Below are 24,671 nucleotides of genomic sequence, written 5' to 3'. Positions count from 1 at the left end.
ATCTATGCTATTTACTTCAACTACTCCATGTGGCAGCAAGTTCCACATTCTCTCCACTCTCTTGGGTAAAGAATTTTCTCCTGAATTCCCTGTTGAATTTATTAGGGAGAGCTCTATGCTTGAGTTCAGGTTGGGGTCGTGTCTGATTCATGGCGCAATGAATTTTGCAGCAGTTGACTAAACAGAGCAAAAGGGAAGCTAAGCTGATGGCTACTAGCAGCCTCTTTACATAGGAGGACAGGTGACACTGCCTGTGTCAACATTTACCTTACTTAGACGAGCACTGCTCTCTCTCAGCACTCATCCCACCTGCTGATGATCGATCCACTCATCTTGTCAGTGATTTTTGATTTTTTAAACTAGGATCCCAGTTGTATTTTGCAAGGGATACTGATATTTAAGTGCATTTAGCTTCCTCTGTTAGTGCCTTTTACTGTTGAGAATATCAAGTACATTGTTAATTAGAAATTCTCTGCTTATCCTGCATGAAAGTTTTGCAATCAGAGTAAGGGGAAGGAATTTGGGGTGAAATTAAAAACAGAGTTGTAGCAACATTCAGTGTGTCGGGCAGAATCTGTGGAGAGAGGTAGAGTTAACATTTCAGAGCAATGAGCTTTCATTAGAACCTCATTTTGGTGGTCACCACCCTTTCTGGCCGGGATGCAAAATTAATGCACACAAAACCAACTGTCACCACCCACAGCCCCACAACCACGCCCCCACCCCTCTCCACCTCCAGCCCGACCCCCTCGCCAGCCTAGCACTAGCACTGTGTTGTAAATGTCTGAGGTAGGTCTGGCAGAATGATATTCCATGCCAAATATCCTGTCAGCTCTGGCTGTCCTATGGTCAAGTTTAACGCTCACCTATTAAGTGCAAATGAGGCCCACATTGATGTTTTTCAATGACAATTCATTTCAAAAGCAGTGGTTAGGTAATCAGCAGCAGAGCACTTTTGCACTCCACTCACAACGGTCCAATTCTCCAACAGAGACAATGCAAAAATTGACTTTGAAATTTGGAGCATTTTGATCACTATGTCCCTTCAATTCCTCACACCAATTGCATTGCAGAATGTGCTGCCAGTCCTGGTAAGCTGCTTCATTTATAAAGTGGTATTTGCTGACAGATGCATTGTAAAATAATGCCAGTAACCCATTAGTTTGCATTTGCATCAGTAATCTTGATTGGGCCTCCGCAATATTCCAAGAATGATTGGAGCTTGTGCAGGTCAGAAAAGAGTGATGCAAAGTTCATCTAATTAATTAGTTAAAGCAGCTCAACATGGTATATTTAAACATGAGAGCTGACTCTATAAGCAAACATCAGCTCAACTGAGCCCAGGGTAAGGGGGTACTTGATTAGACAGCAACCAATTTACAGAGTCACAGAGACATCAGAGTTCTGGGGAAATTGCCCCTGTACACTAAGAACTAGACTCCAGAAAAACACATAAGAATATGCCAATAGATATGAAGCTCATCCAGCTCTGCAACCTTCTGAGATCTCTGCACTCAGAATCAGGCTTCTTGTGCATCCCCACTTTTCATCATTCTACCATTGACGGCCATGCCTTTGGTTGCCTAAGCTCTGAAATTTCCTTTCTAAAGCTCTGCCTCTCTCTCTCCCCTCCTTTAAGTCACTCCCTAAATCCTATCTCTGTGTCCAAACCTTTGGTCATTTGTCTCAAATATCTCCCGATGTAGCTCATCGTCAAATTTTGTCTGATAGCATTCCTGTGGAGCACAGTGGGATGTTTTTAACTATGTTAAAGCCACCACATCAATGAGAATTGCTGATGGTGGCGACTGATGGGTAGAAAAAGATAAATAAAAAGCAAAGTACCAATAAGAAAACTTTTAATGTTGGTATTGCAGAGACAGTTTTAAATCTGGAATTAATAAACTTTCATTTCAGTGTACAGACAGCTTGTTGTGGACTTTCAGGGATCTCAGCTCTTGTTCGTCCTGATGGAATTGGAGGCAGAATGGGCTTGATGTTCGACCCAAGTCGAGGAGATGGAGGCAGCACATTATGGGTTGAAGGAAGCTTGGATGTAAGCTCTGTTTCTTTGTAGGGCTCTGGCCTTGGTTCCTCTAGAGCATGTAAAGAAGCCTGATCACCTGCATTACCTGAAAACAAATGTTTCAACATAATTTAACAACCAGCTGTCTTTTTTTAGAAAAAAAACAAGTAGTGTTTTGGTGAACTGCTTAAAACTTCTCACCACTCCCTCTTCTGCTGCCCCTCCCCTGCCCAATTGCATACATTTGGATTTCTATTTTCTAATACAGAATGCAGTCGGCCTTTCATTTACATTCTGGAGACCTGCACTTTGCAATGTATTGTAATTATTTGTATACTGAAATGTTTATAATTGTGCAATCCTTATATTATTTTACACTTTATTTTTTATTTTATTGACTGTCTATAACTATGTTATGAATTATGATTACTTGTTTTATTTGTATCATCATCACAATTTGGCACATGCTACCATTAGGGTTTTTCAATAAACCAATTATCTAACTATTTACTTTTGACATTGAAGTTGATTCAGAACTGGCATTGGTGCAGCAATGGATTAAGACCTCAGAGATTTGGTGCAGAACTCAGCCCTGCTGGATGGACTCACAACTTCTGTATGGAGAGGAAGATCATCTACACAAAAAATCCTATTGTTACTCCCTGTCACCATTCAAGGTATTCCATTGTTCCTTAAATGGTGCCAAGGCTTTCATCTACCCAGAGGTCCACTCCATCTGTTGATCATCAGTTGGGGTTGATTTTCACTTGGCCAAAACAGCAGTAACAAAGTGCAGAAGAGATTTATCAGGATGGTACCAGGGTGAGGAATTCCAGTTATGTAGAGAGACTGGAGAAGATGTGGTTGTTCTCCTCAGAGCAGAGGAGGTTAGGGGGCTATTTGATAGAGGTTTTCAAAATAATGAATGCCTTTGATAAGAGTAAATAAGGAGAAATTGTTTCCAGTAACAAAGAAGCAGATTCAATAGTAATTTTCAAAAGGGAATCATGTAAATACTTGAAGGAAAGTAAAATGTACAGAGCTATAGGGAAAGAGTGGGGGAATGGGACTAATTCTATAGCTCTTTCAGAGTTGGCACAGGCACAATGGGCCAAATGCCCTCCTTCTTTGCTATATTATTACATGATTTAATGGCAATAGCCTCAACAGGGAGTCAAGTAACTTACTGTCCCACTAACACCAAAACTTCAGCTGCCATCATGTATAAAGGAGCCTGCCACTTGATGGCTGAAGCACCAGCCATTTCTTGCAATAAGTCCTTTTGATAAGAAAATCGGAATCCTATGACGTACAAAGGACCTCGATTACCTTTTTAGGATGGAACTGAAAATATGAAATGTAAAATAAAGGAAGCGCCTCTAAAGGAGGTGTAGGAACAGAAGGACCTCACTGTATACGTACATAGGTCATTGAAGATGGCAGGGCATGTTGAGAGAGCAATTAATAAAGCATATAGCCGTCTTAGGTTTTATTAATAGGGACATTGAGTACAAGAGTAAGGAGGTCATGTTGAACTTGTATAAGACAGTAGTTAGACCTCATCCAGAGTGCTGCGTCCAGTTCTGGGTGCCATACTTGTGGAAGGATGTGAAGGCACTGGAGAGAGTACAGAGGAGATTCACAAGAATGATTCCTGGGATGAGGATAGATTGGGGAGGTTGGGACTGTTTTCCTTAGAGAAAAAAAGGCTGAGAGGAGACTTGATAGAATTATTCAAGATCCTGAGGGGTATGGACAGGGTAAATAGTGAGAAATTGTTCCCACTGAAGAGAACATTAAGAACTAGAGGACACAGATTCAAAATATTTGGCAAAAGGAGTAAATGTGATGTGAGGAAAGATTTTTTTCACTCAGAGGGTGGTTGAAGTATGGAACAAAGGGTAATGGAGGCAGGTTCAATCGAGATATTCAAAATGGAATTGGATTGCTACCTGAAAAGAGAGAATGTGCAAGGTTAGGGGATACGGGAGGGGAGTGGAACTAGGTGGAATGCTCTTTCAGAGAGCCAGTGCAGACTCGATAGGCTGAATGGCTTCCTTCTGCACTGTAAAGATACTGTGATACTGTGAGAGTTAGACCAGCTGATGACAACAGGGGAAATAGTAGAATGCCTGAAAGCACAGTTTAGTCGTTACGGCATTCCAGACATTGTGATGAGCGACAATGACCCTCAGTTTACGAGTGTAGAATTCAGGCGCTTCACAAAGCTTTGGTAAATTCAGCACTATACATCATCTTTGCACTATCCCCAGTCAAATGGAAAGGCTGAGATTGCAGTGAAATTTATCAGGAAATCAAGCGAATCTAGCACGGATGTATACACGGCAATCCTATTGTGGAGAAACACCAGCTGAAGGCATGGAAAATAGTTCACTCCAAAGACTAATGCCATGTTGCACGCAAACTACTCTTCCAATCGCAGAAAAAGCTACTGAAACCAGAAGTAGTAACAGGCGTGAGTGAAAAAATTCAAGGTGAAATGGCAGAAAGCCAAATTTCATTTTGACAAGATGGTTAAACCATTGCCAGAGTTGAGCATTGGAGATCCAGCCAGGGTGCAAACTTTCAATGCTCTCAACAGGAGTCAGCCCACATGGCAACTTGAGTTGTCACCTCAATTGTATGTGGTGGAAGTATACCAGTGCAACTGCAAGCACATACGAACAACTAGTGAAGCTGTTCCTTTACCGCAGTCAGACGGTCAGGAAGATGGGATTTCATCAGCTGTACTGAGTACAGAACTACCATCAATCCCAGAGGTCCACGTGTCCCCAGCAATTGCAATGGAACAACAACAGTTACTATGGCAACAAGTGCCACGGGATCGACACTCCCAGACAAGGAACATCACCCAGACGATCAGCCAATTACAACAGCAATGGTATGCATGCGTATCATTAAGAGACCTGCATGGTTTGAAGACTGTTTGTGCAATGTAGGTGCAGAGACTGAATAGTAGAACAAACAGTTGTTAATGCATGAGAAGCTGTGGGTGTTCAGTAGGTAACTTGGGTAACTGAAAGTTACACATGATGGTGCATGCAAATGTGTCTTCTGCTCGTTAGGAAAAGGTGGGTGTTTGGATCTTATGTTCATTAGGAAAAAGGAGAGGTTTGCTTTTTGTTCGTTATGAAAAGGGTAATATTTGGGTTTTGAAATGCAACATTACTACCTGTCCTATCTGGCTTGCTGTAGTTATGTGGCCTCTGACATGAGGGAATCTCTCTGCAAGCAGTCCTCTTCTAATCAGTTCAATAAAAACTTCAGACTAGGAAGACTGTAATCTTTGAGCTTGAAACACTTCTTTAACCTATTCTTATGGTTTGATGTGAAGTTGCATTCTGGATCTATCTTTTGTTTACTACCTTATATATCTCCTATAAAATCACCTCTGTCAGTCAGCTACTTTCACAACTGAGAAGCACAAGTTTCTCCACTGTTGCCTTAAACCTCAGTCCTTTGACATGGGAGTTAGACTCATGATTCTCCTCTGAACTGCCTCTGAGGCTTGAATGTTTCTCTTGTGTCTGTTCCACCCGCTAACTGTAAGGCTCCTATGTGAAATGATTTGAACTGTAAAGGAGACTCTTGACATTGTGGTTGATGCACACATTTGGGATAAAGTACAGCAAGTTCTACTCTGCATCTAACAAGACTAAAGCTGACCTCACAGTAGTTGATGCCAAAGCCAGTTGCTTGAATCAGAAGTTCCATCCCCAGGAAGCAATATCCTTCAGCTTGATCAGCAAAAAAAAATTTTTTTAAAGCCAGTAGAAAAAAATAAGACTCTAAGGGAATAAGTAATTAATTTGCAGTTGCTGAAATAGTCATCTGAGTGATGTTCCTTGTCTGGAGAATGTTGTTCCTGTAGCACTTGTTACTGTGGTAACTGTTGTTGTTTCATTATGGTTGTTGGCGACACATCAACCTCTGGGATTGATGGTAGTTCTGTACTCAGTACAGCTGGTGACATCCCATCTTCCTGACCGGCTGACCGAGGTGAAGGAACAGCTTCGCTAGTTGTTTGTATGTTGTATGTGCCTGCGGTTGTGCCGGTATATTTGCATTTTTTTCATTTAAGGAAAATTCCTTTCAGAATAAAAGTCACACGAGTGACAGAAATCAGCAGGAAAGAAACATTCAGTTCTTTAAAGATAGATTCAACAGGATGGCTGTGCCCTGGAGCAGTTTGCATAGTTTCGCATCTGGCACCATCACCTTCCCCAGGCTCCAACCCCATAGCAAATTCCTGAAGTGACAGCCGAGCCATCAGGTATAGCCCATGTGCTAGTTCAATGGGAGGAAGGAAAAAATTAAGGGGATGGTATTCTGCATTAACTCTTGATCAGCTGTGTATATAATCATAGAATAGTACAAGACAGAATGAGACCATTCAGCTCATCAAGTCTGTGCTGGCTCTTTCAAAGAGCAATCCAGTTAGCCTCACTCCTCGTCTCTTTCCCCATATTCATGCAACTTTTCTATTTCAAGTACTTATCCAATTTCCTTTTGAATGCCACTATTGTATCTGGTTCCACCACCCTATCAGGGAGTGCATTCCAATTCCTAAACATTCATGATCTGAAGAAGTTCTTTCTCTTCTCACCTCTAGTGAATGGCAGGGTTGGGCAGTGCTGACTGAGTCTAAGTACAAGATGGGTCAGTCAGATTCCCCTGGGTTATAGGAAGAACGTACCAGGTTGGTAAAGCGGATGGAAAGCACCTCATTAAAGTACTGTTAACATTGCTTGTCTGAATCTATTTCTATCTCTAGATCAGGGTCGGGCTTATACCCTGTGAGGCCCCATGCCCAAGATAACTTAAGAGGCCTTTCAATTTTGATCAGCACATACGGGACTTTTACATCCAAATACAAAAACTTTTTTCTGTAGATGAATCAGATCTGAAACCCCAACACCACTTGAACTGAATGCCCCTAATATACTAGGGCTGTGGTGTCATCATTCAAGTTACTATCAAGCAGCAAAATATCAGAAGAACAATGACCAAAGTGGCATTGATAAAATGGAGACTGGTTCTGAGTGAGAGACAGCTAGGGGGGCTAGAGTTCACAGAAGAATTGTCTTTCAGACAATAAGCTATTTCTTGTATTCTTGCCAAGAGCATGACAAAGGGTGGCAGGCTAACATCAGGTGGATTGGTCTGAAGGGAGGGAGATGATTTTTTAGTGATTTTCTGATGTGCCAGCTGTCAGCCCAACACAAAACTGATGAAGAAGCTCTTGACTGCAACAACTCCGCTCTCCTGGAGGTGTTCTGAGCATAAAATGAGCCAGGAGAGATAAGTAGTAATTGTCTTACACTCTTTTATAATTTTATTTTTTGTTTAAAAAGGGGTTAATTTAAAAAAAAAATCTATATATTAAAAAGTATGCAAAAGAAAAGTTGTTAGTTTGAAAATTCCATTCATTTCCCTTCTTCATCTCCTCAATTCCTCCCACCATGCCTTACTTAGCAGCTACCTTTGCTGTAACCAACCTTCTACTGGGAAGTTATACTCAGATAGTGATGCCTGATAGTCAAATTCTGTAGAGGAGTCAGCATCTAGTTCTATAGGCTTAAACAGTTCCGAAAATACTTCAGCCGACGAAAGCGATGAATCTTGAAGATTGGCATGGGTTACTTCAGAGCTGTTGAAGAAAGCAGTAACATGGTTAGAGGACAGGAATGACACAGAAGTAGTCAATCTTTCATCAGTATTTCTATTTTACAAGAGCAAAAACACTAGTGGGAGCCAAACATTTTTTTGTGTTTGGAAACAACCCAGATTGATGGTCTTCTGTTTGTCTACTGAATGGTCCTCGGTATCATTGGCAGTGCATTCAATCACAAGGAGATGCAGACTCCATCGTTCCCGCATCCCTTGGAAGAAACGTGCTTCCAAAAAAAGATGTTGGGTCAATAGCGTCAAAGAATGGATTTCAAGAAATGGGCCTTGAATGAACAAGTCAAATCCAAAGCGATTACTCAGCATTCCTGGTTCCATTAGCTATATAAAAACATGAAAATCTAAAATGAAATATTGGAAATACACAGTAGGCCCATCAGTATTTGAACACAGGAAAATCTTGGTTCAACGTTTATGTTGAGATGTCAGAGGTAATTTTCCCCTTCATCAATAGGATGCAAATCTGGCGGAGCAAATTGCTCGCCTGTTATAGAACCCTCCCGAATTTCATTTTGAGCTTATTGCCCAAGCAGGAGAGGTGAAAATTACAGCACCCCCTGCACCCCCCCCCAACCCGTGTGTCAAATCCAGTAGCAACTAAGGCTGTAATCCAGCACTTCTGTCTTCAGACAGCAGTGACAAGCTTGTTATGTTTCTTCAGCATCTTAAATTGGAAGGAAACCATCCTAGATTCTGGTACAGTGTTGTATGGTCTTCCTGTTATGCTGCATCAAATACGATGTATAAGCAAATGAATTATTCTAAACAATTGGGTGCACTTATATCCCAGGGTAACTTCTAATTTGCTAATGGCTTTGTATTGAAGCAAAGAAAATAATTATTAAAAAAAGGACAGAAATTAACTGATGTGATTTCTAATTGGGTTTTTTAAGTGTACTGACTCATTGGGATCCATTACAAATGTTGCATCAATGCAAAGTTGTGTAAATGCAGCCTGAATCCAGTGTCAGGACAAGATAAGACACCAGAACAAAGTGGAGTGAGACTCTATGGAGAAGACAGTTAGTTTTGGGCCATAGCACCCAATTTCTTCTGCAAAAGATTAGTGTTGGTGTGAAGCTGAAACAACCTTGTACTGATGCTAAACATCAATGTATATGTATCTTTACATACTGTTTTTGAAGTAGAGTTATGTATTTTAAATATAGAGTAGAAAAATGCAAAGTGAAGCAACACATCCCAAGGACAGCTATACTAAAAAAGGCTGAAAATGCAAAGTCAGTCAAAATTGGGGGCAGCAATAATTTAGCCACAGATTTTGCTTGGTTTCCATGTTGAGGGATGAATGTGAGCTATTCTGATGAGTCAGAACAGGGAACATTCCCTAGCTCTTGACTGAAGTCACTTTTTATTTAATTTTCATATATTGAAAATTCTCACAGCAAAATATGTACCATTGAAGCAGTAGGTACAGCTATGCAACATATATATCACATAAACAACATACAGAGATATATATGTAAAGGATGGGTCAAGGGTGGAACTTAAAATTCAATGGTGTAACTTATGCACACCCAAACTGTCATAATGGTTTACACACTACCGAATTCCTATCCTCACTCTTATTGTATCACTACACGCTCCAAGTAAATATGGTTTATAAATACATCCTGAAACTGGAGATCTTACTTAAACTTTTTTTAAAGGGTCACTGTAATCTAAGATTGATTGAAAAAGGACTAATCCTTTTTAAAACAGGTTTACCCAGCTCAGCTTGATTGCCTAATTGCCACTTTGTCAGGGGAACCTCAATAAATTGCATACTCAAACTGATTTTTGAGGTATTTACAGGATATTACATTATAAAACATCAATAAATTGCATACTCAAACTGATTTTTGAGGTATTTACAGGACATTACATTATAAAACAAGGATTTCTATTTTGTCCCTGTACAAGATCTTCCTTAACCCTAAGTTACAGACTGTGTCCAGTTTGTGACCTCATATGGTCAGGATATTGAGGTTTTGAAGAGGAAGGCCACAAGATTAATTCCCAGTTTTAGGCATCTTAGTTACCAAGATAGGCTCATAGAATTGGGATTTTAGAGAAGTGTAAACTTAGGGGTGATTTGGTTATGGTTTATAAGATGATGTTGGGACTAGACCATGCTCATGTAGACAGTTTATTATAGCTATTTAGCTGAGGCAATAAATGCCAAAATTCCATTTGCCTTCCTGCTGTACCTGCATACCAGCTTTCAGCGATTCATGCACGAGGATTGCAGTGTTAAAGAATGCAGTACAGGGTGTGTTGCTGAGCAACAAAGTTCAGAAATCCAAAGGTTAATCAGCCAGTCCTGAATTTTCAGCTCAGCGGGCGAGTGCGAACAGTGGGCCCGGGAGCGGCCAGCAAACAGGCCCCCGACCGCGATCGGCCATGACCGCAATTTCACACTGGCTGGCCAATTAAGGCCCGCCCAGCATGACATGTGCTTCCCAATGGTCGGGAAGGGCCAGGCGGGGTCGGGGCATATCATGCGCCGGGTCCAATGGTGACCCGGCGGCCAGTTGAAAAAAGGCACAGGCAGCCCCTTGAAGGCTGTCGGTGAAGAAGCATACAGTCTGCGCTGCAGAGACGGTACTTATGGCCTCGGCAGAGGCTGGAGACACAATGTGGGAGGGCAGGTCGGGTGGGCGCTCGGTCCCCCCCCCCCACCCCACCGGTTTTCGGACGAGGACCAGGATGATGCTGGGTTGAAGGCAGATGATGGACCTCTGGAGTCATCCGTTAGGCGGCAAATGCTGGACGTCCAGCAGGATGTGCGGGAGGATCTGGTGGAGATCCATGCCATGGTCTCGGTTGTGGAAGAGTCCATGCGGAGCATAAGCACTGCGTTGACCCTCATTGCCGAGTGCACTGCCTCCTCCATTGAGAGAGTAGCAGCTCTCATCGGGAGGCAGCTCCAGGGACAGAATCAGGGGTTCCTAGGGTAGCGCTCAGACCTGCAAGCCCTTACGCAGGCAATGACCTCAGGTAGTTAGTGCCACTGTGAGAGATGGATGAGGCATCCAGTATCCCAGCTACATGCCGTCCATCAATGGCAAAAGGGAGGTCCAGAGTGACTTCACGTTGGCGCACAGCCTGTTTGTCATCTCTGCGGCTCCTCTCAGGGCACTTCGGATGATAACAGCAGCTTCTTCGCCCATCTGACCATTGCATCTGATGAGGCTGCGATGACTGGGGAGATGCCAGCCGTGGGGCTGGCCGCACCCTCCCAGGTGGGGCCAGCACAGGCTCCAGTGACCAGAGGACAACCGCCAAGGTCATCACGGCCAACAAGACACCAGAGTCAGCAGGCTGTCTCCAATGCTGCTACCAGCGAGGTGGGGTTGGGGGGGCACCAAGACGCAGCACTCATAAACCTAAGTTTAAGCACCATAAGCACAAGAGGGACTGGTCATGGGTGATCTTCTGTTCAATTATGTTTGGTTTATATGTCTACTGATGTGGACATCAACACCAGTAATGGTCATGTCAATGCAATTTGAATGTGACAATGTTAAATTTGCTTTCGTTGTGCTGGCCTGAGTATGTTTCACCTTTTATTTTTGGTGTATGAAATGCTAGACATGAGTGGCTCTAAACTTTATTGCAGAGGCACAGAATGGAGTTTGGATTCATATGACAGAGGCATTTCAGGTATCCTGGATGGAGGCAGCAGCCCTGGCATGAGGTGGGAGTGGATCTTTGGCAGCCTAGCTGAAGGAGCATTGGATCAAGGCATCCCTGGTGTCCCTGCCGCCGTGAAGGTTACAGAGGTCTGCCTCCATGCCCTCAGCATTCTCCTCATTATGCTCCTCTTCTGATTCACTACTGGATTCATCCTCTGTGGCCTGTGTAGCTACCTCAAGATCGTCTTCCTCCAGTGGGTCCCTCCCTTGCCAGAGCCAGATTGTGGAGAGCACAGTGTGCAACCACTATCAGTGACACCCGCTCTGGGGGGTATTGTAGTGCTCCCCCTGAACAGTCCAGGCTTCGGAAATGCATCTTCAGAAGACCTATGCTCCTCTCTGTCACCGCCTTTGTGGAGGCATGACTCCTATTATAACGTTGCTCTGCCTCTGTTCTTGGGTGGCGGAGAGGCATCATAAGCTGCCTTTTCAACAGATAGCCCTTGACACCCAGAAGCCGTCCATCCAGCCGAGCTGGAGCACTGAAGAGCCTCGGCACCTGGGAGTGTCTGAGGATGTAAGAGTCATGGGAGCTGCCAGGGAACCTTGCACAGACTTGCAGAATACGCGCCTTGTGGTCACAAGCTATCTGCATGCTCATGGAGTGGAATCCCTTCCTGTTGACAAAGGCACCCAGCTGACCCGCTGCAGCCTTGATGGTCACATGTGCAGTCGATTGCACCCTGGATACAGGGGAGCCCAGCAATTGCTGCAAATCCTCTGGCTCACTCAGCCTGACTGGCCTTGTCTGTACGGAAATGAATAAATGTCATGACCCGCCTGAACAAAGCTTCTGTCATCAGCTTGACGCAATTGTGGACAGCTGATTGGGACACTCCACACAGATCCCCCACTGACCCCTGGAAAGAGCTGGAGGCATGGAGGTTGAGGGCCACTGTGAGCTTCAGAACCATTGGCATGGGGTGTCCACTTACACAGTCAGAGGTGATCTCAGGCCCAATCATATGACAAATGGAGGTCACAGTCTCCCTCGAGAGGTGGAGCCTCCTTCGGCATTGCACCTCGTACATGATGAGGCAGCTGCATCGCCATCTGTAAACCCTGGCAGTAGGACAGTGGCGTCTTCTGCAGCCCTTTCCACCTTGGACTACCTGCTGGCCCTGTGCCCCTTGTGCATGCGCCTCTCCTCCCACAGGTCGCTCCCCTGGAAGCGACATAGGGACACCTGGGCTCCTCTCCTTTCTGACCCTCTCTTCCTCCTCAGAGGAGGTGCCTCCAGCAGAGAGCACAATCCTCATTACCAGGGTAACAGATTACCAGGGTCTGATGCCTGGGAGGGTCCACATGGTCAAAATCCTCAAGGGGCCTTGGAGACACCAATGAGTCCTCACATACAGCCTGGAAATGCTAACAATGAAGCCCCAAATAGAGATGAAGCTGCCAAGCATCAATAAGCAACCAGCAGCAAACTATCTCCAAAACTCCTCACTACTCACAATGGCAATGCTGCAGATCCTTTTTATCCCACCCTTGGATGAGGTTTTGCAAAATGTTGGCTGCCTGCATGCCCGCTTTGCCCGTACAATGAGCGCGAAATCACAAGGGCAACGTAAAATCTTGGTCAATTGCCTTTTTAATGTCCTTAAGTGGCCTTTTAATTGATGGCAGGTGCAGCTCCAACTCCTGCTCATGCCCGCTGGCCGAAATATCGCGTGAGTGTGGGATGATGTCGGGACGCTCGGTCGACGTCATCTCACACAATTTCGTGCCCGCCCAATCAGCAGAAAATTCAGACCCTCGTCTGTACTGAATTAGCTGATATCAGTCTAGGTTCAGCTGCAGAACTACAATTGCCATTAGCTCTCATGGTGGGAGGGGGAAAGAATCAGTTATGGTTATTTCTCCTAACTACTAATTCTGACCTCTTGTGCATTCCCCAATTTTTACTGACCCAACACTGGCAGTGTTTGGAGTTCAAAGATAGCAATGCTTTCTCGGTCAGAGTCTTTATTGAACTGGTTAAAATGGCAGCTTAGAGAGATTGCCTCATGGCAAAGATCACATGACTAGGGCAAACCAGATTCGATAGGTTCCATTTCAAAATCCAAACATCCCTCTTTTCATAACAAACAAAAGATTCAAACATCCCCTTTTCCTAACGAGAAGACACATGCACAATCATGTGTAACTGTGCGTTACCCAAGCTACCCACTATACACCCACTGTTCTCATGCAATGACTACTGTTTCACTTGCCAGTCTCTGCACTTGCATTGCATCTATCATTTTTAAATCGTGCAGGTCTCTTAGTGGTACATGTGTGTTATTATTGGCTGTTTGTCTGGGTGATGTTCCTTATCCAGAGAGTGTTGTTCACATGGCACTTGTTGCTCCATTTTCCGTTGCTGGGGACAATCGAACCTCTGAGAGTAATGGTCATTCTAAACTCTGTACAGCTGGTGAGATCTCATCTTCCTGACCATCCAAATGCAGGGAAGGAACAGCTTTGCTGGTTGTTAGTATATGCCTGCGGCTGCACTGGTATATTTGGTCATTCACTTCCACTGCATACGATCGAGGTGACAATTTCTCTATACATGTCCCAAGTTTCCACGTGGGCTAACTCCTGTTGAGAGTGTTGAAGATTTTCAGCCTGACTGGCTCTCCAGTGCTCAACTCTGCCAATGGTTTGACCGTCTTGTCAAAATGGAATTTCGCTTTCTCCGTTTCACCTTGATTTTTTTTTTTCCAATCATGTCTGTTGTTTCTTCTGGTTTTAGTAGTCTTTTTGCTATTGGAAGAGAAGTTTGGGTGTGGTGTGACATTAGTCTTTGAACTGGACTACTTTCCATGCCTTCATTTGGTGTGTTTCTCCATTCAGGTTTGCCTTGTGTACATCTATGCTAAAATTGCTTGATTTCTTGATAATTCCTTTTGCAATTTTCACTGCCGCGGCAGCCTTTCCATTTGACTGGGGATAGTGCGGAGATGGTGTCTAGTGTTGAATTTCCCAATCCTTTGTGAAGCGGCTGAATTCTTCACTTGAGAACCGAGGTCCACTGTCACTCATCACAAAGTCTCAAAAGCCATAACAATTGAAGTGTGTTTTCTGGCATTCTACTATTTCTCACGTCATCGTTGAAGTCAGCTGGTCTAACTCCCAGTAGTCAGAATAGTAGTCGATGGTGATAAGATAATAGGTTCCTGTTAAAGTGAAGAGATCTACTCCCAGTTTCATCCATGGTCTGTCTGGGAGGTCATTTGTCATCAACGGCTCTCTAGCTTGTTTAGCTTGGTATTCGTTACAAGCATGCAACTGGCCCACGTGGTCTTTAATTTCATTGTTCATATTTGGCCTGTAGAGCACTTCTCTTGCCTTACTAGTTTTGTTAAAACCTATCAAACTTGGTGACCTTATTACTACTGAATTCAAGGCATGCATCTCAAAATTTATACAAATTGCAAAACAAGTTGTGGCAGTTGTTTCAAGTTTCCCTCTGGGATTTGAAAACTCAGCACTTACCATCGGCTGTGCCATAACACCATCTCTCCTCTCATTTCCTTCGGGATGATGGCTCTATTTTCTTTGTACAAGATGCCATCTTGGGGTGTCAATTCATCTCGGTAGGCCTAATATGCTCTTGTTACCACAGGTGTGTCCTTGTAGTGCTTGGAGAGTTGCATCATGTTGGGTAGTTCACATGATTTGAGCAAGGTGTTTGTCTGTCAGCTTCAATGTCTCTGCTGAGTTCATGACTTCCAGATCATGTCGAGCTGCTGCTTCATGATGAATCTGCACAGGTCTGTGAAGGTCATGATATTGCATGATGTGCCAGTGTCTATCTAACACTTCTAATTCACTTGCTACTCTCTTTCTGCCGTCATCATTGTAACAGTCACAAACCATTTATCACCTATAGACTTGACAGACCAACCTGTTGTATCATGTATAGTGCTTCATCAGACTCGTCTGCTGATATCTCTCCAGTGGCCATCTGTTTCAGCTTGTTTTACTTCTTTCTAGCTAAACACGTGTGTGAAAGCTTCTTGCACTTAAAACACTGCTTTCCCTATGCTGGGTAATTTTCCTTTGCATGATTTCTTCTGCAGTATTTGCATCCTGCCCTTTGTCCACGATTGTTCTGCTCTTTCGGCTTGGAATGTTTCTCAGCATAAGGTATCTCCTGATCTGCTCTGCCAAACATGTGCTCTAATTGACCACATGTCTATTGCTTTCTTGAGCGTATGTTTCTGCTCTTTCAGTAGACTTGCTCTCACTGTGGGGTCTCATAGGCCATAGACTATTCAATCTTTAATCAGATCATCTTTTAGTTGCCCGAATTCACATGATTCTGCAAGCAGTGCTACTGCAGTCATATGCTGTTCAATGGGCTCGTTTCCACCTTGAGTTCTAGTGCTGAACACATAGCATTCATAAGTAACGTTCACTCTGGGTTCAAACTGTGCGTTCAAGGTGTTCAAAGTTTCTGTCTGTTTCCTTTGTTCTTTGGATATATAGGGTGTATTACGACCAGGATGGGAGGAGTGCACAAATTATAAAACCCCACCACTCCACAGGCTGTACCATTAATTTAAATGTTTAATTTTCTTGCCAAAATGGCCAACTGTGTGCCTATACTTCTAGTACCCAGCAGAAAAGATACTCTGACCAGGATTCTTACAAAAAACTCAGAATAATTAATTTATATTAAAGCAAAACTTCTTTTAACAAATTGCAAGTACTGGTTAACACACAATTGTAGTCGGGAAGTATAACTATCTATCTCTTCCTAAATAAGTCGCCCCAGCACACACACAGGCAAACAAAGGACAAACAGAATCTCTCTGCAGAGATGGGCTTTGGAGGATGAGTGTTACAAAATAAAGGATACAATCCGCAGGATCCCGACACTGTCAACCTGGAGTTCCCTTGTGTGTTCCTGGTGGATGTCTGGAAGTTCTCGCCAACTGGTCTCAGCTTTGCAGGTCCAAATGCAGATGAGTTACATTCAGATGAGGGTTCTTTGGCTACAGGTTGATGTCCACACACAATTTTAGGCAAGGTAAAGATAGGGAGCCAGTTAGAGTAGCTTTCCTTCCTCAGCTTGCTCCACACAAGCCTGCCTTCAAAACAAGCAGGTTCACAACTTAGGTTTTTTTCCCTCTCACCCATGTGATTTCCAGCGAGTTACCAGCCTTTCTTTGCAGTTTGTTTTTCTTCATCAATTACAGTGATTGCAGTTCAAAACAAACAACCAGATCTTCCTCCAGTATCATAAAGGTCAGATGATTTATTGGAAGAGTCCTGATTGCTGACAGTTCCAAGGTGAATCTATGACCTTCTTTAAAAAGAAATCCCAGATTAGCATCTAAATGTCCAGATCACGCCGTGTCCTTACATTTTGCAAAAGAAAAATTCAATCTTGAGTGATATGATTCTAACAGATGGAATACAATTTCTAGCAGTCTCTTCCCAGCAGTGTTAGAAGTGTGGCTACTCTTAACAAGTTCTGGCTTGTTAATTAAATCTGTTACAATCTCGTAGTTTTGCCATTGCAGGTGGCAAACTGTCAGTTCTTCCACATATCGCCATTCATTTCGACAGGAGCTGGGAGGAGGAAATTTACAGCAGCCATGTGAACTCACCCAATATTTTACTTGCAGCTTTTGATTTGTGTTCACTTTTCCTTGCCCTTTTTCAGCAGCTTTTAGCAGATTTGAACATTTCTGTGTGACTTTCTGAGCTGTGGCTCCACTGCAGCATTTTCAAGGTTTTAAAATTCTACTTTAAATCTCCACTTCTGACAGCATGTTTGAAGTTCAAAGATAGCAGTGCTTTCTCAGTGAGTGTTTGTATTGAACTGGTCTAAAATGGCAGCAAACAGGGAGATTGCCCCATGGCAGAGGTCACATGACTAAAGCAAGCTAGATAGGACATGTAGTACAGTTACATTTCAAAATACAAATAGATGGCCTGCCTCCAGCTGCTTGCCCCAAGCTCTGGACCTCATTCCCTAAAACTCTCTGACTGAAATTTTCCACCGCCCCACACCCCCCCCCTGCAGTGGGGCCAGCGAGCCATTGAAATCTTCAGTCACATCAGCAGGACTGGATGATCCCACCGGCGTGAGGGGCTGGAAAATTACGGCCTCTGCCTCTCCACCTCACTCTCTGTTAAGGCACTTTGAAAATGTCTTTAACCAAGCTTTTGGTCACCTGTCATAATATCTCATGTGTGTCAAATTTGGTTTGATAATTGAACCTATGAAGCACTTTGGGGCATTTTTACTATGTCTTATAAATGTAAGCTGTTGTGTTGTTGTTGTGAATAGGCACATGCTGGGTTGTGATGCCCACTGAAGTGACATAGGCAGCCAAAGCCCATTCCCAGGACTGACACAAGAAGAATAGGCACTTGTGATAGTACCTATGGAATTGTGCCTGAGAACAGACTCGGTGTCATTGGAAGCTACAAAATCCAATTCCTTTCTAAGGAGGCTATTGGAGAAAATATTCGTCTGTTATCAGAAGTTGCTAAATATTATCATAGTATCCTTTGCACTCCCACGGAGAAGGATCCATAAAGGTCAGAACTGAAGTGCAGAAGAACAAAAACCTCTGCCTAAAATAGCATGAAAATATTTACGGCTGTTTGGAATTGTGCCAGTGAAAAGCTATAAATCTCTCAGCCCTGGCTTGTGAGGTGTGTCAGAACATCTGAAGTGGCTTCTTTCAAGGACAACTCGTTATAGTGTAATTAATCATCCTTCCTAAACTTGGATTGTCTCCCGAAGGCAGAACCTGTACCCACGATGAGTGTGAGACAGCAGAAGCAGTGCTCTTGGGATGTTAGGTGTCAAGAGGGTTCAATAAAATGAAAGGAGAGTATTCCCTTCAAATGAAAGAAGAATATGCTTTTCACTTCACTGTGCCTTCCACAGCCTGCCTGCCCCCCTGCCCACTCCAGATTTTCAGTAACGTTTATGAATGATTATCAACTTGCTGTGCAGGCTTCCAGAGGGAGGTACCATTGTGTTGTAAGATGACTTTGTTCACAGCCTGTGAGTCCAAAGTGCTGCTGATGGAAAATACTTGTGGGCTTTACTGGCAATAATTGCTTTACGGGTTGGATGAATTGTCAACCTGTGCATAGAGGGTGAAGATATTGGGGAAGGTTTGTGGTTAGAATGAGAAAGGGCACACACATTTTACAGAAACCGTGCAAAGAACTACTCATGGTGAATCAGATGATACACGGTTTTACAACAATAAGGGCTTTATACAACATAATAAATAATGTACTGTTATATAATTCCACTCAACTGCAAGTCTTACTGTCAGTGATAAAGATTTTCTACATTTTTCTAAGAAATTTGCATATAACTAAGTAGTATGTAATCAAATTATTAAATTTAAATTACAATAAGTTTGAATATGATTATTGAATCATTAATACAGAATAAATTTGAAGACACAGTAACCTCTCCAGTGTGAAAATCTATTGTTCGTAAAACACTATTTGTCTGGAAATTTTTTGAGTAGACGCAAGCAACTCACAGCATCATTTTAATACTGTACTTTGGGTGCAGAAAGATGAAGATACAGTATTTGGATAAGTAACACAATTTTTATTACTGCTTTATAATATTTTATCACTGCTTTATACTTCAGATAAATATTTATATCTACAGTGTTTCCCGGTTCACACAATTATGGTTAAACATGCTAAACCTCATTCTATAATCCAGAAAATTCCAAAATTCAGAAATGACTTGATCCTAAATGTTCTGGACTTGTGAGCTTACAGTGTATAACCAATCAGCTGTATGACGAAGAAATTTGTCTAAGTTGTAAGGACAGAATGCAACATTAGAGTGTGATACCTAAAGTGTTATACTCCCTCTTGGTGGCAGAAAACCTCCTGGGAATCTGGCCTGCTTTGTTAAAAATGACCTGGGATTACAACAGGATTGAAGGGACTGGCAAAAGTGCTCTCCTGTCCCACTGCAAAGAGAATTTCACAAAATGGAGAGATATCAATTTTAAACTGAACCATAGAAGTAAGGAGGGTAGTTAGTTCATTGTATCTTTGTCAGCTCCTTGTTGAGCAATCCTAAATGAACCTAAATGTCCCACTCTACTTAGCCTTGTGCCTTCCTCAGTTTTTTTTTGTTCTCAGGGTGTGAGCATCACTGGTAAGGCCAGCATTTCTTGCCCATATCTTATTGCCCATAAGAAGGTGGTGGTGAGCTGCCTTCTTCAAATGCTGCAGTCTTTTGGTGTAGGTACACCCACAGTGCTGTTGGGGCCGGAGGTCCAGCATTTTGTCTCAGCAACAGTGAAGCAACAGAGATATAGTTCCAACTCAGGATGGTGTGTGGTTTGGAGAGGATCTTGTAGGTGGTGGTGTTCCCATGCATCTACTGCCCTTGTCCTACTCGATGGTAAAAGTCATGGGTTTGGAAGGTGCTGTTGAAGAGGCCTTGATGAGTTGCTGCAGTGTATCTTGTATATGATACACACAGCTGCCACTGTGCGCTGGTGGTGGAGAGTGAATACATTGGTCTCACTGCAACCACTCTCTGCAGGAAAACTTATATATACAACTATCTGTATAAAGGAATTTCTCCCAATATTTCTCACTCTCTCTATGACAATTTTAAATTAACAACCCTTCGTCACTAACTCCACAAATTGAAAAGGAACTCGCCTCTCCCTATTCAATCTTTCATAGCTCTAGTTAATTTTTAAATCCTCTATAAATTCTGCACTTAAATTATTCTGTACCAGTGGAAATGTTCCTAGGATCTTAAGTCTCATCTCAAACTATGGTTTCCTATCCCTGACATCACCCTAGTGAATATATACTTCACTATGCACTCTCTTTAATGGAGTACCCAAAGTTGTACACAGTACTCTAATTGTAGCCTATCTCTTGTTTTCTACAAATTGCCATTATTTATTTCCCTTAGCTGCAATTCACAATCACTCTTCCCCTCCCACCAAACTCTCATTATTATATCCAGAATACCATGGGCCAGGTTTGCAAAGCAGGGCCAGGAACCAACACTGGGATGAATTCTATGCCTTGATCCCAAGCCTCAAAGCAATGATACGTTTGCTATATTTAATTCGACAGCTGCATGTAACAATTTTCTTACATGTCTTAATGGGCTCCATCCTGAGCTCAAATTCACTTATGAAATGGAGCAGTCAAATGAACTCCCCTTCCTTGACGTACTAGTTGGGAAATCTGCCAGGGGTTTCTCTACCACGGTCTGCCGCAAGCCTACCTTCACTGGTCAATATACGTGTTGGGATTCTTACAGTTCCACACACTATAAGATTGGTTTTATTGGCAACCTTGTAAATAGAGCCCGAGCCATTTGCTCACCATGCAAGCTTGATGCTGAAATAGGGCATATCAAAGGCATCCTGCAGAATAATGGCTACACTGGTCAGATAATTTCACGCTGTAAATCACACAAACTTATGAAGGGGCCTAAGGCCGTCACCTTCGGCCCTGAAAAGTACCCAGTATACCTCAGATTACCCTGGAAGGGCAAGATATCTCAAAATATTTGAGCAACAGGTGAAGCTAGCTATTTCACGCTGCTACTATGCAGTAGCAGCACGAGTGGTATTCACCACTAACAGGATGCTGCTGTCAAGCTAAAAGGACGTTCTGCCTATCACACGAATGAGTAATGTGGTATATGAATTTCAGTGCCAGTGTGATGCCCAGTATTTAGGCCATACGTCCCAAAGACTGGCGGATCGTATCAAACAGCATGTCCCAGCCGCTGTTCGTAACTGGCAGGGTACAGGCTGTACTCAACCAGCCCATGCTTGCAAAACTCAAAACATAGTGTTCAATATTAGATGTGATTTGGCGATTGGACAACATTTTCTAAAAAATTCTCAATGTGCTAAGAGTTATGTTGATAACCAATTTAAGATTGTCAATTGGGCTCGCAATGTGGCTGAACGTTAATTGATTTAATTTTGCAACATGGCTTGACCATTGCTTATGGAAGGATGAGCGCATAATGATCTGGGGGACAGGGATGCACTTTGTCATTGTCTCCATGTTAACTGATCCAATGTCCTTGTTCTTCCTTTCAGCATTATCAGAGCACAGCCAGGAGGAGGAACAGCAGAGGCCCCCTTTCACACCTGAGGGGCCTGAAGTCTCACCAGCATCACACCATCTCTGCGAGGCAGGCACTAACGCAGATACTAGCACCTCGGTGGGAATTCGAGCATCGGCTAGTGTCCCAGGGCACAGTGGTGAGGGCACTTCACAATTGCTGGAGGAGCTGGCAGAGACAGAGAATGCCCATGGCGCCAGCAGTCAGAGGACTGCAGGGGACCAGGCACATGCTCAGTTGGTGCCTGATGATGTGCCTCTGGAGTTGTCCGCGACGCAGCAGGGGCAGGAAATGCAGCCGGGTGTGCAGGAGCATCTGGGGGAGATACATGAGGCTATGCTCAGCTTGATCTCCGTGGTGGAGGAGTCTACACGGTCGATCGCCGAAGCAATGAGCCAAATGTCCGAGCGCCATGCGTACTTCATGGAGAGAGTGGCGGCTCTCGTGGAGAGGCTCCTCCAGGAGACCTGTCAGGGCTTCCTGGGGATGTGCTCTTACCAGAAGCCCTCACATTGGCATTGACCTCAGCTGGTCATTGCAAGTGTGGGAGATGGTCTGGGCATCAAGTTTCCCAGCATGGTGCCCATCCATCCACGGTAAGCAGGGAGGTCCGAAGCGACCTCAGGTCGGTGCAGCAGCTGCCTGTTGTCTCTGTGGACACTTCTTAGGGTGCTCCGGATGAGGGTGGCAGCTCCTCCGTCCCTCTCCCAGTGACCGTAGCATCCGACAACTGGGGAGATGCCAGCTGTGGAACTGGCAGATCCCACCCAGGCGGGGCCAGCACAGGCTCCACGGGCTAGAGGACGACCGCCATCCCCCAGCGCATCTTTGGGGTACCCCCCAAATGCAACGCTGAGAGTTTGGTTGTTACGGCCCGTTGGGCTGAATTTTCCTGTTAGTGTGCGGGGGCGGGCCCCGCACGTCCACGCGTAAAATAATCCGCAGTGACGTCGGGCAAGCGTCCTGACGTCACTGCGCGCCATCGCAATATTTCGTTGGACGGGCACACGATGATATCCACTGTGCGCCTGCCATTAATTAACGGGCCACTTAAGGCCCTTAGCTCACCAATCGACGCCAATTTTTCGGCACCCGTGCAATCTTCGGGATGGCACATGGGCACAATGGGCAGGCGGGCAGGACACATTTGTATAAACCTCATCCACGGGCAGGATAAGAGGGCTCACTGGGGTCGCGAGTGTGCTCTGTCAAATATTGATTTTTCAAAGTTATTGAAACTTGCCTGTGTGATCTGCAATACTTCAAAACGCATACCAGCTGCTTTGTCTGGACTCTTAACCTTCAGGTCAGCACTCTGCAGTGAAGATTCTTTTTTAGGCCTGCAGGTTTCAGGACGCCTTCCTTAGCCTGGGAATGGGAGCTGAACTCTCCACTGGAGGCACCTCCTCTGAGGAGGAAGGGAGGGCTAGAAGGGGGAGGAGGCCAGGAGTGCACATTCAGCCTCCAGGGGAGCCACCTTTGAGAGGACAGGCACAAGCACAAGGGGCACAGGGCCAAGAGGTAGACTTAAGTCATCGAGGCCAACAGGACAGCAGAGTCAGCAGGCTGTCTCAGATGCCACTCCTGGGGCAGCGCCAAGGCATAGCACCCAGAAAAGTAAACATAGGCACCTTAGGCACACCATGGGTTTATCACTGGTGCTTTTGTGTTGGCCCAAGGTGAGGTCTTAATGATTTGCTTTGAATTGGAACACCATTGTCATTGTGTTTCATTAAGTTTCTTTGCCTGTGATATGAAATTCAGACATATGACCATGACTGAGGGTGCCTCTTTTCTTCTGAATGTGTATGGTTTCCAAAAATGTTAGGAGTGCTTTGTGGAACATTCAGCTTTATTAAGAAAGCCCTTAGTTACTGTTCCTAACCTGGAAGATTTGGCATTTAAGTATCGAGTATCGAGCCTATAGCCCAGGCTTGTCCTGGAGGTCCATTTGTGGTGTGTTAGCTGAAGGTTCATTGGATTAAAGCCTCCCAGGTGTCCCTGCCTCCCTGCAGCATGCCTGGGTCAGCGTCTACCCCCTCAGCATTTCACTGTGCATGCTCATTCTCGGACTCACTGTTGGACTCATCATGTGCAGCCACAGCCACTGCATCGACATCTTCATCGTCCACTGTGTCCCCCTTTTCCAGCGCAAGATTGTGGAGAGCGCAGCATGCAACCACTATCACCAACATACAATCTGGGGGGTACTGGAGTGCGTTCCCTGAGCGGTCCAGGCATCGGAAGCGCATCTTGAGGAGACCGATGGTTCTCTCCACCACAGGCCTTGTGGAGGAGTGGCTCTTATTGTACTGCTGCTCAGCTTCTGTTCTTGGATGGCGGAAAGGCATCATGAGTCACCTTCTGAGGGGATAGCCCTTGTAACCCAGCAGCCACCCATCAAGCCGGGCTGGAGCACTAAAGAGCCCCGGCACCTGTGAGTGTCTGAGGATGTAGGTGTCGTGGAAGCTGCCTGGGTATCTTGCACAGACTTGTAAAATCAGCATCCTGTGATCACACCCTATCTGCACGTTCATGGAGTGGAAGACCTTTCTGTTCACAAAGGCACCAGGCTCACCTGCTAGCACTTTGATGGCCACATGTGTGCAGTCTATTGCACCCTGGACACGGGGAAAGCCAGCAATTGTCGCGAAGCCTCTGGCTCACTGTGTCTGACTTGCCTGGTCCCAACGGAAGTGGATAAATGTCAACGCACGCCTAAACAGAGCGTCTGTAACCTGCTTGACACAAGTGTGGACAGCTGATCGGGAGACACCGCAAAGATCACCCATGGATCCCTGGAAGGAGCCAGAGGCATAGAAGTGGAGGGCAGCTGTGGCTTTTAGAACCACTAGCATGGGGTGTCCACCCACACAGTTAGCGGAGACCTCAGGCCCAATCATCTGACAGATATAGTTGACTGCCTCCCTTCAGAGACGGAGCCTCCTTCAGAACTGCACCTCAGGCATATTGAGGTAGCTGCTTCGCCGCCTGTATACCCCTTCTGCCTTGGACTACCTCTTGGCCCTGTGCCCCTTGTGCCTGCGCCTGTCCTCTCAAAGGTGGCTCCCCTGGAGGCTGAATGAGCACTCCTGGCCTCCTCCCCCTTCTAGCCCTCCCTTCCTCCTCA

The 24,671-nt window shown here is 44.5% G+C and overlaps 1 protein-coding gene across 1 annotated transcript in view; it reads right to left on the bottom strand.

Moving 5' to 3' along the window:
* Window positions 1-1,843: 1,843 nt before the first annotated feature.
* lrguk (leucine-rich repeats and guanylate kinase domain containing) overlaps window positions 1,844-24,671 on the bottom strand; it is a 175,335-nt gene continuing 152,507 nt past the window's right edge. The window contains exons 19-20 of the mRNA XM_078553057.1: window positions 7,546-7,697; window positions 1,844-2,132 (exon numbers count right to left, since the gene is read on the bottom strand). Coding sequence (XP_078409183.1) covers window positions 1,909-2,132; window positions 7,546-7,697 — 376 coding nt within the window. The 3' untranslated portion in view covers window positions 1,844-1,908. The remainder of the gene's footprint in view (window positions 2,133-7,545; window positions 7,698-24,671) is intronic.

Source organism: Cetorhinus maximus, chromosome 12 (genome assembly GCF_964194155.1).
Source record: "Cetorhinus maximus chromosome 12, sCetMax3.hap1.1, whole genome shotgun sequence".
NCBI lineage: Eukaryota > Metazoa > Chordata > Chondrichthyes > Lamniformes > Cetorhinidae > Cetorhinus > Cetorhinus maximus.
Note: the sequence above shows the minus strand (reverse complement) of the source record. Positions and strands in the feature narration are given on the sequence as shown.